This window comes from Scardinius erythrophthalmus (assembly GCF_964197995.2).
Source record: "Scardinius erythrophthalmus genome assembly, chromosome: 11".
NCBI lineage: Eukaryota > Metazoa > Chordata > Actinopteri > Cypriniformes > Leuciscidae > Scardinius > Scardinius erythrophthalmus.
Window position 1 is genome coordinate 34,162,500 of NC_138231.1, and position 18,938 is coordinate 34,181,437.

The window sequence follows — 18,938 nt, forward strand, 5'->3', positions numbered from 1 at the left end:
TATAAGTTAGGCTATAAGCCAATTCAAAATCTTACTTGTTAAATTAGTTTTTCTACAAATACTAGGCTACTACCTTTTAATAATTATAATAATTCCACAACAAATACCTTAATTGTCCTGTTGAGGAAGGTGGTGGTGGTGGTGGTGGGGGGGGGGGTCAAATGAATCATTCAGGGATTTGGGCAGTGCACGTTTCTGCAAAGATTTACAGAAAATTGTTCAATACTTTTGGCGGTTTAAATTCTTTAAAGACTTTTGGCGGTTTATTTAGCGAATCACGCGCTCCCTGAAGTTGGCGATATGTGAGGTAATGCCAGCACGAGCCAAGCACACACACACACCTGAATGCGCGCGTTAGGCGCGCGCCCGGTAAAGGTCGAAAGGGAGGCGTGCTGAGGGGACAGAGTCCATTGTTTAACCTTAAAATAAAAATAAATGAACGAATGACCTTATCCACCCGCAACTATAGCTGACTGGAAGTTTTCTGCACCGCGTCCGCATAGTCATCCTCTCTACAGAACATTACTACAACGCAAAGACTAAACAGCGTTCTTTATTCTGCCCTTCACAGGCTTCCGTAGACATTTCCCCTCATTCTCCCGTAGTCTGCGGCTCTGCCATCTGTGGTGAGAAGTACCCGTGGGCAGCTATATCAAAGCCATGGAGCAGATCAATAATATTCAGGTGGTTCCGTGCACCAGCTCTAACTATCTGAGACCGTTTAGGGTGCATTACAACCAGGTGAGTTGCTATAGTTTAATCGCACGTTATCATCTGTCAGTGATGCGGTCACACCTCATCATTTTGCTGTCAGCAGCCCAACCCCCATTCATTCTGTCATTGCTTTTATCGACCAACATTGCGTCTAATATTTCACAATCAGCATAACATACATAGCGGCATTCAGAATGACAAACGGCGTATTTCAAATGTTGCTGATATCGTGTATTGTGATCTTAGGCTAACTAGCAAGACGCTATTAAGCTATAGACAGGAAAGCAGCCACTTTCCCTCGAGCACATGCTTTACATTACAAGCAGCACAGCTGCCTTAGTCTTTATTAAAAGCCTGATGCACATAATATTGTACAGTTGGTACTGAGGAATAAAACGAGATCCTGCACTGAACATGATGGAAACATGCTAGAACACAAGCTGTATTATCATTAATGTTATCCATACTGTTATCTATCTCTCTGTCATAACCAATAAAAAAAAAAAAAAAAAAATATATATATATATATATATATGTATATGTATATATATATATATATATATATATATATATATAAACAATAATGTGTTTTGAATATAGTCAGGGCAAATGCTATTGTTAGGACAACCCTCAGTGGAGGCCTTCTTGATTTTATAAATATTAAATATTATAAGGACTCGAGTTATTAAAACATTTTTAAGCAAATTAATTAAGCGACATCTGACTCACTAAAATATATATAAACTCAGCAAAAAAGAAACATCCTTTTTTTCAGAATACTCTATTTTAAAGATAATTTTGTAAAATCCAAAATTAGCTTTACAGATATGTTTTGTAATGGGTTTAAACAATGTAATGGGTAATGAGTTTTTCATGCTTAACCACCATAAATACTTAATTAACAATTATTACATGTGTACCTGTGGAACAGTCCTTAAAACACTAAGGCTAAATCTACATTAACCTGGATATTTGAAAACTGCGTTCACACTAGCGTTTTCAAGCATTTTCCAAAAGTTTCTCATCCTCAATAAAACGTCTAAAAACGATAAATTCACCTTACTGTGCATGTGTAAAACCCCCATAAAAGCTCAATTAGATGATACAGATGGAACAGACATAATCAAGTTCTCATGCTATTTTTCAAGCAGGATTATTTTATTAAGCAAAATATCTCACTATTCACCTATGCTTCCGGGTCGCACTCACTCACTCGCCTTTAAATGTTTGGTCTAAAACGCAACTGCTCTCATGTTTTGGCACAGGACAGCAATTGCTAGTACATTTTTGCAGGACTGCAATATGAGGAGTTTACAAAGTAACATATCATTAGCAACAGTGTGAAAGTTATAGCGCATAATAGCGGTATAAACGCATATCTAACAGTTCAATATGCGTCACATGACTAAAAATGCTTCTTCGTTTTCAAATACCTTTTCACAGTACACACAACAATGCGAAAACAACGTTTTCAAATTTATATACTTGGGAAAGCTCAGTTTTCACAGGACAAAAACGCCGTCTCAGTGTGGACGGAACGGAGAGAAAAAGATGCGTTTTCAAACGAAAACGTATTAGTGTGGAAAAGGCCTTAAAGTTTACTGGTGGTAGACAATTGAGGTCACATTTACAATAACTTAGAGACACTAACACTAAAGAAACCTTTCTACTGACTCTGAAAAACACCAGGAGATAGACAGGGAGACAGGAAGGGCAGCTGATCAACCTCGCATGGCAAACAACATGTAACCATATGTGCCCCCAGACATGTTTGAGAGCTTGCAAGTGCCTTGGTGGAAGACTGGGTTTATATATCGCAACAAGAACTGGCAAATCTGCTGCAGTCCGTGTGGATGAGATGCACTGTAGTACTTAAAGCAGCTGGTGCCACACCAAATGCTGACTGCTACTTTTGATATTGACTCCCTCTTTGTTCAGGGACTCATTCCATTTCTGTTTGTTAAATGTCTGTGAAATTTGTTTAGTTTATGTCTCAGTTGTTGAATCTCTTTATGTTCATACACATATTTACACATGTTAAGAAATTTGTTGGGGGAAAAAGCAGTTGAAAGTGAGAGGATGCTTCTTTTTTTTTTTGCTGAGTTTAGACATTGTAGTAGATTGTAGCTCGACATATAGTAGATCGCTGCGAGCAAAACAATATCCTCTATGGGTGCGTTGAAGTGGGGTGGTGAACAGGTGTTTTGTATCATACATATAACTGTTGATTTTAATTCTTGATTTTAGCATTAATGGAATGCTACAGTATTTACCAACCAGGAGACTGCAGATATTAGTTTAATAATTCATGTGTTTTCCCCCAGTTTGTTATGCATTAGCTAGTTGATACACATACTGAGACAGCAAATGCAATATACATTATAATATTAGCTTACATGGATAAAAAAAAAAAAAAAAAAAAAAAAACAGGACTTCATTACGAGGTCATTTTACGCACACATTTAATGTTAATAATCTTTTAGCCACTCTAAGTGGCTTTTTTTGCTCAAAGCCCTAAATTTAATTTGTGACCCTGACCATGCTTTTATCTTTTTTTAATCTGTGGTTTTGGCATTGCCTTCCTTTTCTTATTTCTGTGAAACTGTAGAGTAGTAGCTAAAGGCCCATGCCAACACATCTGTAGACCTTACTATCATATTCAAATAGCCTATATATGATTTAATCTTTTAACCTGTTGGTACTGACTGATTTTTGTCATGCATCCCAATCCTTTTCTTTGGAACTGTGGTACCAAATATGTCAACACATCCAGTGTTTTCCTGTGTTGACGTAATTTTTCCTTCTGTTGTACTGGTATACATTAAATCCTTTTTTTTTTTTTTTTGCGGGGCACCTGTGGGTGTTTCCTCTTTGATTGTTCTCCTCAAGCTGTGTGTTGCATTTTTCAGAGTGTGGTAATGCTTCCTCCTACTATAGTTTGACAAGCAGACCCTGGGTCCACATACACGGTTGCACATGAGGTGTCTTAGTCATCCACATCCTCTGCTCTGTGCGGGCATGGATTGAATGCATGGTGCTTTCTTTCCAGATTAAGTCCCTTAATGTGAGGGTAAGGGATTTCAAGATGTTTCATGTTTTACTTTGGGTCACACACAAACTAAATCTTGTAGTATGGATATAAAGTGCTGCGTATTAATCCTCAGGCCTCGCTCAGTGGCTTATTTGTTTTTAAAATGGTGGTCGGTCAGACTACTATTCGGACTACACCTACAACTAAATGCTATAGGGATGCCATGCTCCCAGTCCCTCATAGACTACTGGAATTAGCACATCAAAATATCATCATCTGAAAAAAATAAATAAAAAATAAATCTGCTTTTGTATAAACGAGACTGGTGACTCAGACGGTGGCCAGATTTTGTTTTCAGTAATGCCCTTCCTAAACAAGATGTTCCTAAACGTGAAACAGCACAAATGGTTACGGCATTTTAGCATGATTTCTATAGTGGAATTACCGAATACCACAAAGATTTGGTGATGTTTGGCAGGCTCTCATTCTTTTGCCTTTGCATATTAAGGCTTTTATTCTCAGTGTAATAATTATGTGTTGATTAAACACTTAAGCATATCTACACTGTAAAAAATAATCCTTGGTTAAATTATTTGTTTAAAGTAAGTAACCTGGTTGTAAGCTCAACTGCTTGATGCATGAAAACAAACCTCATTGGTTCTTGCGGAAGCTCAAATGAAGCTCAGATTGGTTGCTTTAAAATTTTGAGTTCACTCAAAACTAAAACAAACTAACTATTAGTTTATAATAACTAAAACATTTAGTTGATACAAAAAAGTGATTGGTTTAATCAACAGAAACTCAAAATATTCTATTATCTAAACAACATTAATGATCTAAGTTGATTTGACAAAATAATATGCAGTAAAATAATAGAAAATCATGAAATCATTTTTTATAGTGTATTTGTTGTAAAAAGGCAGGATTCTGCTTTAAAATTGATGCTGTGGTACTAGGTCATAGTAATGCAGGATATTTAAATAGATTTGCTTTGTGTTAGGAATATGTTCCATTAGAGAGAAAATAAATATGTTTAGGCCAGTCAGTTCATAGATATAATTTGTGCTAATAATTACAAAGTGCTGCATATGAAGTCCTGTTCAGGCTAGTAGAAAAGAATAATAAGGCCTTAATTGTCCTGCTTTTCCATCATGAATGATCATAGGAGGTCTTAAATGCATTACAAGTGAGCGCTTTAAAGTGCAGGTCAGAAAACATCCAGACACCTTTTCAGGTGCAACAGAAGATAAGTGCAGTCTATGCACCCACACCTACAACCTTTGCCTCTCTGAAAGAAGTTGAAATTTTCAGCACCAGCCGCATCACTGAGTCACAGGCGCTTTGCCACCCACACAGCCCTGCTGCCATGTACCAGTACACGGTTGCTGCCAATCCATTCCATCACCTGTATTTTCAAATTTTGCCACCCATCTCACCTTTGCACCCAAGCCTTTTGTAGATTCACCTCCAGGGTTTGGTATTATTCAATAAGTCAATGTGTTGTCTAGTAGGGCTGAGTAAAAATAATGCCTTTTCAGTTAGTCAGTAGGGGTTGTACAGAATAGTTGACTAGTTGACTTAAATGCTCTGCCATGACGCTTTAAGCTTGATGTCGACTAGTCACTGATCATAGCCTATAGAGGGCGCAATAGAATAAGAAATCTTTGAAGTCCATTTTTATGCTCTGTTTCCAACAGTTAAAATGACAAATAAATGCATACCGAGATCGCAAACAAGATATGTTTGATGATACTCAAAAATGTATCAGGTGAATGCACGTTTTAAACAGCTTTTTGTACACGCAAGTTAATCGCCGTTCTAAATTAATGCGCTGAAGCATTGTAACATACAGACAGTAGGTCGCACATCATGTTCGGAACGCGCGCACACGAAAACATTCAGTAGCGCAATGTATTGTCAACACTGTTTTGTGATTTATCAGTAAAATAGCTTAGAAACTGAAAAGTTCTACTATATATTTCTTATTTACTAAAACCCACAGCTTCACTATTAGTAGAGACACTGCCAGGTAGAATTAATCCACACGCAATGGATATTTACTATTAATATATAATTACTATTATAGGGATCTTTACTGTGCTACTTTATCTGTATCTGATTTAGAACAAGCAGAAATCTGTGAGAAATATAATGACCCAAAGACAAAAGAACTGATAAAGATAAGCTGTTATGTGGAAACAATAGTCTTGTGGGCAGCGCTGTGTATGCCATAGCTGTGCACAAGGCAACCCGTGTTTGAGTCTCGGCTCGAGGTTCAGGCTTATTTGTTCATTAAAGGGTTAGTTCACCCAAAAATGAAAATTCTGTCAGTAATTACTCACCCTCATGTTGTTCCAACCGCGTAAGACCTTCGTTCATCTTCGGAACACAAATTAAGATATTTTTGATGAAATCTGAGCCATGTCTCACTCCTCCATAGGCTGCTATGTGACCGAAACTTGCTGGCCCAGAAAAGTTATTAAAAAGATCGTTAATATAGTCCAAGTAACTCCAGTGGCTCAATCTTAAGTTTATCAAGCGACGATAATACTTTTTGTGCGCAAAAACAAACAAAAATAACGACTTTATTCCACTTTTCATTTCCTTCTCTCTGGGCCTCGTAGTGTTTTTGCGCTGCGCGTCTGTGTTGCACGTCATCACGCATCACACACATGACCGGCGTCGGCCAATAGTGAGCCTACGTGGTGACGTGTAACACAGACGCGCTGCGCAAAAACACTACGCAAACCAACTAGAGGTCCAGAGAGAAGGAAATGAATAGTGGAATAAAGTCGTTATTTTTGTTTGTTTTTGCGCACAAAAAGTATTCTCGGTCGAGTTACCGTCCAAATGAGGCAGCGGAGTCAGAGACACAGCAGACGGCCAGAGCATCGCCAGGCGTCTAACATCGTATGGCTGCATACTTTCCTGCACAACCGGTCGGCACCTTTTTTTCCATGTAGCCTAATTTTGTGATTGGCTATGCATTAGGGCTGGGCGATAAAACGATAACGATATGTATCGCGATAGACACGTAATCAATATCAATAAAAAATGCGTTCGATAAAACGTTCGATAATTTTTTTTTTTTTTTTCGTCGGAAGAAACCAGCAAGCAGGTTTGATTGCATGAACAAAGGCACTCACTCTCTAGTAACTAGATAAAACAGGAAAAGTCAGCTCGCCTGACTTGAAGTCTGACCGTAGTCAGACCAATGTCATCTGCAGATTATGCAAGACAGTCGTCAGTTTCTCTGTTATTCGCGTGCTGATGCGCTGTTCTAGCGTGTGTTTCTCAGCGTGTACATGTGAAGCTCACATGCACTAAAAGCCTGTCTACCAGCGCCTGAATACTAAGTAATCTTTCGAGTCTTATTTTGCTCATACTGTTATATACACACAAGGTTTACATAAACTAGTCGGATATGTCTAAAGTGAAAGCAAACTTGAGAAAATTGAGAGAAAATCTGCTTGACAAATGCGTGTATAATAGACGCGTCGCGCGCAGCTCTTAAAGAGACAGTAGTAATAGTAAACACATTGCCGCTTGTCCCTAAAGGGATAGTTCACCCAAAAAATAAAAATTATCTCATTATTTACGCACTCTACTGTTGTTCCAAACCTGTATTAATTGCCTTCTAATATTTTCTAATATTAATATTTTGAAGAATGTGGGTATCCAAACAGTAGCTGGTCCCCATTGACTTCCATAGGAGAAAAATATACTATGGAAGTCACTGGGGTACATCAACTGTTGGTCATTCTTCCAAATAACTTTTATTTTCAACAGAAGAAAGAAACTTATTCGAGTTTAAAACAACGTGAGAGAGTAAATTATGAAAATTAGAATTTTTAGGAGAACTATCCCTTTAATGTTAATAAAACAACAAAATGTAAAGAGAAAATCACTCACTGCTCTTGACTAATAACTTTATTAATAGCTTTAATAAGTATCAATGTATAATTTATAGAAAATAGAAAGAAATAGATTTATAGAATTTATAGAAAGAAGTTGTAATATTATATTTTTGCCATATCGCCCACCCCTTTATAAAGCATTTATTACGTATTCTTTAATTTTGCACCTTAATGTTAAGAGATAATTGTTAAGTGTTCATTGTGATTTTAGACTTTTGAGTTTTCCATGGTCGTGTTGACATTTCTGCCTTTATAACTGATGGGATTATAATCAGAGGTAGGTTAAGTTTAAAATAAAAAATCTTTAAATGTAATATATTTGTCTCCTGAACTGGTCCTTATTTTAAATATGTTATAAAAAAATTCAATAATTATCGATATCGGCCGATATAAAACACTTATATCGTGATACAGTTTTCAGCCATATCGCCCAGCCCTACTATGCATAGTGGCACTTCATATAGATTAAGTTGATAACCTGCTGTTTCAAACATTAATTCAAACTTTTTTTTTTTCAGACAGGCTATGGCTGTCAGGCTGTTAATAAATTTGTGATTGAATCTCCGTTACGGTGTTTTGTTTTTTTCCGTAGATATTCGAATATATTCAAATACATTGCTTGATATTTGATATCCGTTCGAATTTGAATTTTCTCAAAAGTGACAGCCCTAATCCATATGAATTGAGTGGTTTTAGTCTAAATTTTGTGAAGAGACATGATCACTTTATAATATGATGAACAAATTGAATTTAGATTTTTTTTCACATATAAACATGGATCAGATAGCATAAACAGAAGCTTAGCCGTACTTGCTTGACGCACGAGAACAAACCTCATAGGTTCTTGTGGAAGTTCAAACATGCCGCGTAACGCGAATGAACCTCATTGGTTCTTGTACATCAAGCAAGCATGCTTGAGCTTCTGTTTACCATAACTGATGTGTGCATTGATTAATGTTTATATGTGAATAAAAGCTTCAATTAAATCTGCTGCACTTTTCTACATCAAAGAGCTTTTTTATAAATATGACTGTTGGCGTGGATTAGAGTTGTCAAAAAGTGGCTTCGGTACCAAGTCGTTAATGAAATTTTAAATTGTGACGCTTTGAGTGCTGTTGAGCTGAATCGTAAACACATCTGATTGGCCATTGTGTTCACACACTCATCGGATATGTCTGTGATTGGTTACAATGATCAACGCACAGGAGTGTTTAAAAACAAGCAGAAGTCTATCAGCAGACCGCACGTTTTAAAAATGAGGCCCCAGGATTCTAGAAAATGTGTTGGAGGAATGCACAATGCATGCAGGAGTGTAGCATGTGTCCTCATATAGGCAAACAACGGCTTGAGCGTCACACGTGCTTCAGCGTGTGTGTGCTTGTGTGAGGTAAATGGTTTAATATTCACACACTTGTCTATATCGCGATTTTTTTTTTTTTTTTTTTTATATATATTTTTGTCATCCCCCTAACGTGAAAGAATGACAAATATATTCCCCCCCCCCAAAAGTTTCCAACTTTGAAAATTCTCTGAATTCTCTGAAATGAGTTTTTCAAAATTCACAACTTTCAAAATTGTTTTATGGAGTTTTTGACTTCTAAAAGTCTTTTGGGAAGATGTTTTATCACCCAAACAATAAATTTGTTGTTAAACAACAGTACAGTCCATTGAACACACTCTACTTCTATTCCTTACAGCCTCGTTTTCATTCCTGTCTAAAACTAAACATGTCGCTGCCCTGACAAAGGTTTATTAATCACAAATGGATTGACTAAAAAAAAAAACATCTGAATCAAGACCCATGACAAGACAAAGCCAACTCTAGAGTCCTACAACACTGGTGCAAATTATTTTACAGTGCACTGTCCCTTACACATGAAATCTGATATGACTGGTTCTTGTATCTCAGGTACAGTAATTATCCAATGCTCTCCCACTGGACAGCTCCTTAATTAATTAGTGGAGTGGTTGGATAATGAAATTTAGCCTGCAGCCAGTTCCCAGTGTTGTTCTCATGCAGAGCCGAGAGTCACTCGGGTCCCGAGAACCAGCAGCTGAGCCAACATGGTCAACTGCTCCAGCTGCCAGGCTACTGCTTTAGCAGCAGGGGTCTTGGCTAGGAAAGGGGGTTATCAAAGGAGAGTGTATTGGGGAGAGGAGGGGTGTTGGATTAAAGCAGGGGTTGGTGGGCAGACAACAGTGTTCACTGGGTGGGGAAGAACAGATGAGGAACAATAGGGGTAGGGACGCTGGAGTGAGCAGAAGGGTGAGGAGGCCATGGGAAACGTGTGGCGGCCATCGCCCCAGCACCAGGCCACTGGGCGCGCTCAATAGACAGGAAATGGGATTTACGTGAGGCAGATGTGCGCAAGAGAGGTAATGAATGCATTAGAGCCCAATGAGCACGAAAAAGGTGAGATCGAGATGTGCGCTTCCCATGAAAGCCGTTAACCCTACCCTCTATGTAGACCACCTCTCTTTAGACAGCTTTACAGAGACACTCTAAAACAATGAGAGCAAAAGGAGATGAAAAGAGAAAGAAAGGCTCTTGAGCCTCGAGTACTCTTTGTCGCCCAAGGCTGGCCTGTCATCTTGCATTGCGTGGTAAGTGTGTCGCAGTGTAACTTACTACTTATCGACTGTTTCCAAACCCATAACACAACTGATGAAAGGACTCTGTCACTTTCCCAAGACTGTGTGGCCCTATATCACCATTGACATCCTTTTTCTTACTGAAGTTGGTTTTGTATGGTGAGAATCTGGAAGCAACTGAACCCAAGAACATTTTCCCACTGCATAGCATAGCCTTAATCTTGTGGCAGGAGGTTTTCAGCCGCCATTCAAGGCATTGTATTTATGTCCTGTATATCATTTTCCTGTGAGATTGTGGATTGTTCGTAGGAACAATGATGTGTGGTTCTTTGAAAAGTTCATAAATCACTCGCATAGTGAAGAATATAATGTACACTGATGTCTCTCTTTACATGATAGAGTTGTTTTTTGATGCTTGTTTTTCCCTAGTGAAAGCAAAGTTACAAGGGTGTATACTGTATGATACCTCTCTGAATCTCTTATTTAAAATGCAATTCATACAGACAATGACTTGAATTCACGTCTTTTTTGATAAGCATGTTTATAATTTTGAAATTAAATTAAGTAAAAAATTCTGTGGCGCTTGCTAAAGTTAATAAAAACCTGTGATACAAGTTTGTTTTACCCTCCATAAACTGGCGGCGTAATCAAGGATCTTTAGTAGGAATTTGCTGTGATGGCTGCAAGAACTTGTAGCCCTAGGCTCACAGGCAAGAGCACTTAAGCTCAGTGTGGGGCTTGAAGGGGGGCGGGGGTACACGAAGGGGGTAATTTGGGGAGGTAAGCTCACACCTGTGGGATGGAGGGGCAGAAGGAGAGAGGGGTCGATGAGGGGTGGAGGGCGCGGAGAAAGCAGATGGAGACACAGAGGTTGAGCTCCCTCTGTTCTCCCATCTCTTTCATCCCTACCCCTGTGCTCTGAAGCGCAAGAGCAGAAAAAAGAAGCGACACAAAGCTTTTTCAATTAGGTTAAAGCTTACACTTACCCTTACACTTTCAAAATGTAAGTAAAAATTATTATGGATGAAGATGATTGTCGCATCTGAGAGGCTGACAGAACTCTTGCAGAAAAGAAACCTTCCGTTTATCTCTTGTTTTGTCACTTGTGTGTTTTTTTTTTACTTGTGCTTATTTATGGTCGTCCCAGCGAGCTTTGAGGGGAATCAGCATGTGTCTGCGTCAGAGGGTTGGATTTGGTTGTTTACACAGAAAGTGTTTTGTTTAGGTGGTTGGTTGGTTCAGTGTAATGACGTCTTGTTGTTTACCTTTGAGATCTGAAGTATGGTTGAGGACTCAATTAACCTTTGTACCCTTTGCGGGGTGACAGTACATAATTGCATAAAAACAACTCTCATTGTGAGATTCATATTGGGCTGATGTTAAGGTTTTTAAACTAGAAGACAATTAATGGGTAGGTACAGTAAACAAGCATGTGATTTCAAAATAATGAATCCTTTTGCTCATTATCCCTTGTATTTCACACTAACACACCCTACCAGATCCAGATTCCAGACAGCATCTTTCTTACTATGAATATCAGCAAGGCTTGGCACATGATAGCCTGGTGGGAATAATGTGTGATAAGGGCTTTAAATCTTAGGAAGTTGAACAGCACATGGTGCGAATTAAAGGCCTTGATTGTAAATGGCAGCGTGACGGCAATTGAATTCTCAGCAGCTGTCGGGGTCACAGCATTATATACTGCAAGCTGATGATAATTAGACTTTAAGCATGCAAAAGAACAAGGCCTGTCGCTCCGTCCCTATTCACTCATACGCTTTTATTGCGAGTAGGATGGAGGGGGCACAATAATTTCAAGTCTTGTGTCTCCTTCCACTCCCTGTAATCTGTGTTGTAATCCACGTCGCTTGTGATTCCCAGGGTCCCAAAAGGCTTTTCTTGTTGACCTAGAGAGTGGCCCTGATAATGAGGGACCCCCACCATCTGTGTGCAAGGCCAGGGACCCTGAACACTCTTGGCCACACAGAATAGTCCTTTAGGGGGCAAAACAATAAAAGGAGCTAGGACCTCACCAGGGGTTTTGGAGGCAATATAACCTGGGCTTCAATTGGTTTCAGAATGATGGATCATATAAAAAATTTAGTGGACACTTGTTAAAGGGATAGTTCACTTTGAAATTAAATTTTGGTATGTTTTAGCTTACCTCAAGGGCATCCAAGATGTAGGTGTCTTTTTTTCCGCAGTAGTTTCAATTTTGATATTTTTAGGTCAAACCGTTCTTGTCTGACAGTCATATCATGCAGGTCTGTGGTCACTGTCTCATAGAGCATGCACAGAGTCCAAATTAAAACAATTCCCCATCGTCCAAATTAAACAATTCCCCATCGTAAGTACACATTGATGGCCTAAGACACGAAACGAGCGGTTTGTGTGAGAAAATGAACAGTATTTATATCGTTTTTACCTCTTGTAACACAGCCACATCCAAGTGATCTGAGGGCGCGGGCGCTTCCTGCTGTGTGACGTGTGCGCAGACTGGTGCATAGATATATACACTAGATGTCGCCTTGGCTACGGCAGTTCATTGGAACAAATGTCTTTAATGTAGGGCTGGGTATTGGCAAGGGCCTCACGATACGATACATATCACGATACATGGGTCACGATACGATATATCACGATACGATACAATACAATACATATTGCGATATATTGCAATACTTTTTTTTTTTTTTAAATCAAAAATGTAAAAATAAAATAAAACTGAGCTGAATATACAACTTGTTATGTACCACCTGGGGTATTCTGGTATGTGTATCACATTATATTGATAACTCAGCAGACAAAAACTTAAATTCCAATTTATTCGCAAAGGTATTTGCATTGTGTCGAGTGTGTCTGCGTGCGCGAGCGACAGTACGCGAGAGACGGAGTGTGCATGCGTGCGAGAGAGACTGAGAGTGCCCCAGCATTAGTAGCCTAATTGGTACATAATATTATATACTATAAGAGGCATGGAAGTTCGATTAATGGACAGCAATAATCAGTACCACAAACGTCTTGTTTTGAACTATTGTTTATAATAATTTAATTGTTGTTTTTATTTATATTGTTGTCCATTAATCGGACATCCATACCTCTTATATAATAATATTACTATGTACCAAATAAGCCTACTAATGCTCGGACACCATGACTTGCACTGACAACATCCCGATGTTGGTTGTGGTACAGTGTCAGTGATTAGTTATGGAATCTTACTACATACATTCAATCTTATTTAATCCTCCATATGGAAGTTTATGTGCTCGAATTATTTATATTTATTAAACAATAGTTCAAAACAAGACGTTTGTACTGATTATTGTTGTCCATTAATCGAACTTCCATGCCTCTTATATAGTAATTATATTACTATGTATGTACCAATACTAATGCTCGGACACCCCCGGTCTCTCTCGCACGCAGACACACTCGGTTTCTCTCGCGCGCTCACACACTCAGTCTCTCTTGCGCGCTCACACACTCGGTCTCTCTAGTAGTCAGCGACAACTACAGCAGCGGCGGAGGAGGTCGTTTGACGCACACAGAGGGATTTGATGAAAAAAAAAAAAAAATATATATATATATATATATATATATATATCAATACTAGAGGTTGAAATATCGATACACTATCGTGAAAAAAAAATATCGCGATAGTTAGCTGTATCGATATTTTTGCACAGCCCTACTTTAATGCGACATCTAGTGTATATATATCTATGCACCAGTCTGCGCACTAGGGCTGTTGGAACGAATTCCGAAATTCGAATATAATTCGAATATTAAAAAAATCAATACTATTCGAATGCTGAAGTTCCTATTCGAATATTGCTTTTTTATGTATATTTTTAAAAGAAAATGCAATCTTGCCTTTCTCGCCGCCTTGGCACACACATGTGAAAATTAAATGCTTTTGTTTCGTCTGATAAACAATAAAGTTTTTGAATCATAACACAATTGTGCACGTTATCCACGCTGTATCATCATAACAACTGTCAAAAGTCGCGGAGAGGAATGTCTCCACGGTAACGGAGATCAACAATTTGATTCTCAGTCCACACTACAACGTGAAAACGGCGTCTTCAAATAATATACACTTTGGAGTGCGTTTTCATTAATAAAAACGCCGTCTCATTGCTGACGGAAGGCCAAAACGGAGAGGAAAATATACGTTATTTTTTTTATGACAACTTACAACCTGACAAGCTAGGCGATCTGTCTGAGGAACCGCCGCTAAAACAGGCAAGAATTACTTATGTTCTGCCTCTCTCTCTCTCCTCATCACGGGGCTCAACTGCTACCAGCTGTCCGCCAAAAGGCAATAACAGACAAACTGACGGTTTATCTGTGAAGATATGAGACCGATCAACATCACGCATTGGCGATCCATAAGACTGTGTAATGTCGTAAATATTAATAATAGGATGAATTTGAGCATTTAATATTCGAATATTATTCGAATATTAAATAAAATAAGGAATGGAATTCGAATAGTATTATAGAGGAAGATTGACAGCCCTACTGCGCACACGTCACACAGCAGGAAGCGCCCGCGCCCTCAGATCACTTGGATGTGGCTGTGTTTTCTCACACAAACCGCTCGTTTCGTGTCTTAGGCCATCAATGTGTACTTACGATGTGGAATTAGTTTAATTTGGACTCTGTGCATGCTCTTTGAGACAGTGACCATAGACCTGCATGAAATGACTGTCAGACAAGAACGGTTTGACCTAAAAATATCAAAATTGAAACTACTGCGGAAAAAAAGACACCTACATCTTGGATGCCCTTGAGGTAAGCTAAAACATACCAAAATTTAATTTCAAAGTGAACTATCCCTTTAAGTAATTTTATAGGTCATTTTTAAGGGTGTCATGATTTATTCACCCTCATGTTGTTCCAAATGACTTTCCTTCTTCTGTGGAACATAAAAGAAGATATTTTGAAGAAATATATAAGTTTTTGTCCATGAAATGACAGTCAATAAGATTGAATAAGGTCAACCTCATTGGACACCATTGTCTTTTTTGTATGCCTTTTCTCAACATCATCTTTGATTTTCCACAGAAGTAAGTAAGTAAGTCTTACAGGTTTGGAACAACATAAGCGTGAGTAAATGATGACAGAATGTCCTTTTATTAGGTGAACTATCACTTCAATGGCTTATGGCTCGGCACTTAGAACCAGATGACTGTTCAAATTCTGTCCAGAACCAAGACAGATGTTGACTTAACTTTGTAAATTATAAATGTACTTAGTCATACTACAAGATGCTTTACCATGAAAACCAAGTGGTGCTGCCAAACCTGTACCACATGTCTCTTGTCAAGTGAAGCCTATAGCCCTCCATTAAACCTGAATTTCTTGTACCTTCCAGTCATGTATTCAACTACTACAGTCATTTGACCTTATGAGTTCAACAGCATACATTGTGAGCTAAGAATGCATGTTTGTACACATCCTTATCCCTTAATTTACCTGGATTTTAGTTCCATTAAATATATTGTTAATTTTAATTTTGTAATTGTTCAATAATACCTTTATTAAGGTCTCATTTGTTAATGCTTATTCATTTGTTTTTACTGTTGAAAGTTCTGTGTGATCACGTGCACAGTAATAAGAGATGAATGAGACTTGGTGAAGAATCATCTTATGTTTTAAAAAATGTAATTATCAGTATATTATCTAAAGTTTAAATACAACTGCCTTTAATGTGTTCATAAATCATAAGTTTAAAACAGTAGCACAGTTTAAGGGCTTTCTGTGGTTCTACAGGATTCAGACCTGCAGAGCAACATCTCTGTTTTCACTTTGTCTGTTTAGATAAGATGCTTTGCAGAACATCAGAAAGCAACATCAATAATTTATAGTCACTGCTTGAAATACAATAAATGAATCAGTCATTACAAAATAGTGCACTTTTTTTTAGTATGTTTACAGTAAATGCATTTTCTTGGAAACAAGGCCATTTATAGTATCACTTCTACAGTGTGCTGGCATGAATGGATTTTGTAGATTCTTAAGGCCCGTTCACACCAAGCACGATAACTATAAAGATAACGATAAAGATAACTATATATGCATCCACACCAACGACAGATAACGGTCTTTTTATTCTAAGCACGCGCGCGCCCGCGCTGTGGTTTCAAAGTAGCGAAAATGGATGACCTGCTAGAATGGATTCTGATTGGCTGTCAGTGTTTTATCGTTTGACAGCTGGAAAAAAATCGTTCTTAAAGTGATCCCAACGATATCGTTCCTCATATCTTTATCGTTATAGTTGTGGTGTGAACTCTGTTATTCTTTAATATGGAGAATGATTTTTAGAATTATATCTTTATCGTTATCTTTATAGTTATCGTGCTTGGTGTGAACGGGCCTTTAGACTTCAGTAAATTTTTTTTAAAAAGTGGACGTTTGTATTAGAATTGGTAAACTTTTTTTTTTTATCGGTTAGTCTGTATCAGATGTCATCTTAAATTTTCTAGCCTATTATACACAAATCTACACAACCTACATCAATCAGGTTGCTTTACCAGGATGCATGGCTACTAGGTTTAAGGTTAGAGCCTTTTTATGTGCTAATAGTAGTAAGAAACATCCTCTGTAAGTCACAATAATGTGAACATGATGTTATAGAATGTTCTTAGCAGCTGATACTGGGGCTGGTTTGACAATATCAATTAATGGTTTTTAATCTTCATTTTGTCAAACCGATATTGATTCTTAAATTCTAAAATCAATCTTTTAGTCTTTGGTAATGCGTGAACAAAACTAAATGTTAGTATTAGAAAAAGACTGAAATCTTTGCCCTTTTTTTTTTTTTTTTTTTTCAGGATTCCATGACAGTGATTACATAGATGCAATAGACCTGGTGTCTATGGTACGTGAATGTGCATACTTGTTGGTTGAGCAACAATTCCTCAATTCCTGTTGAACAAATCCCTCATCTTAAAGCCCTTACTGTTTGCTCCTACCACTTTTTCTATGTTGTAATAGCTTATGCTCAATTTGCAGCACTTTCACTTTGTGGGCTTGTCTTTGCAGTGCATAAACTTGCATAGCCTCTCCCTTTCAGTGCTCTCGCTTGTAGTGATGGTTGGGTTAGTACTGGTGTTCAGACTTAGACTAAGTGTTTGCGTTCATGGAATGCAAATGTTCAATCTTTTCAAAAAACTGCGGGTCTCTTTGTTTTAGATACTGTAGTTTGCATCAACCCGCTATGAACCCTACAAAATAATCGCTCTGATGATAGTAGCGTAAAGACTTTTGTTCGACAATCTAAAGCTGAACATGTTACATCCCCCTCCACACATTAACATACCCACTTTGGCCTCCACAAGTATGCACTCAAGTATACACTTGCCATGAAAAGGCACTTTTATCCCCACTTGTCTAGCACTGCAGGAAATTTTTTGTAGAATTTTGCACCTACACAAAAATGTTTGGATCACTGTGACATGATTAAGGATGTGGCACACACCTCTTTCCTGGCCCTGGTATTTTTATAACACTTCTTGTGAGGTAAACAGCATCTCTTCTGCAGTGTAAAAGGTACAAAAAGACCAAAGTTTTCAAATGTGGTTTTAATAGTGAGTAAAACATTAGTGTCCCTTTTTCCTTTGTTGAAAAGTCTTGTTTTCAATAAATAAAAATCATAAAAATATCAAAATTCAGAGAAATTTGAATTGTGAATACAGTTTGCTGGTTACAGTCTGCTCCAAACTATTTAATGGCCTAGATATCTCGCTTACAGGACATAATATCGTTGTTTCAAGATGATTATTTTCAATTAACTAATTAAACCAGTTCATAGATCTGTCTAAATGGTTAGGTTCACATTGTCAGTTATTGCGATTGACACCCATATTTATTTACGGATGTGAGTCTCAAAATATCCCATTCAAACAGCAACTTACAGTAGCATCTCAAATACTATCTGTATAGCCGTTCACAATGATCAATAAGTTATGACAACATGTTTTTACATTGCTTTAACTCATCAAAATAAGTTAAGCAATTTTCTAGTTTTTTTTTTTAAGTTATACAAGATTCAAATCATTTTTAAGTCAGTTTAATGTAATTTAAGTTGAAATGACTGAAACAGTACAAAAGTTGATTGTACTTAAAAATTTAAGGCAGCAGGTTTTTTTTTTTTTTTTTTTTTTTTTTTAACAGTGCAACAGGAGTCAAGCCTGTGTTATTTTACCATTACCAGTGACCAAAGTAATATCAGGAGTTTTTATATCTGGAGCATTTGAGTTGCCTGTAGAACACAAAACTGACGGGAATAGCTCTGGTGGAGAACCGTAACTATCTAAAATCTTCAGATGTCAAGGAACAGAAAGCAAAAAAAATTAAAAAAATAAAATAACTGAAAGCAACACATGGTAGAGACACGCATTTTTGCAACTCTTTCACTTAATGACATGACAGACAACAAGTTATCCAGTCCGGTTCCATTCACGCTGCGCGGGTTTTCAGAGAATGCGGTTGTGAGTCCTGAAAATTTACGGGTTTGAGCTTGGTTATAGAAAGTAACCGTATTCTGCTGCTGCTTTGCGAATGTGGCCAATGATTCATGAGCAAATCTGAATTACTTTTAAATTATTATTCAAAATTTTAATCTTCAACGTAATCACAAATGAAAATCCATTAGTCAAATAGATTTGATATTT

The 18,938-nt window shown here is 37.7% G+C and overlaps 1 protein-coding gene across 1 annotated transcript in view; it reads left to right on the forward strand.

The window, feature by feature from the left end:
* Positions 1 to 608: 608 nt before the first annotated feature.
* Positions 609 to 18,938, forward strand: part of nudt14 (nudix (nucleoside diphosphate linked moiety X)-type motif 14) — a 39,815-nt gene continuing 21,485 nt past the window's right edge. Inside the window, exon 1 of the mRNA XM_081378453.1 lies at positions 609 to 741. Coding sequence (XP_081234579.1) covers positions 661 to 741 — 81 coding nt within the window. The 5' untranslated portion in view covers positions 609 to 660. The remainder of the gene's footprint in view (positions 742 to 18,938) is intronic.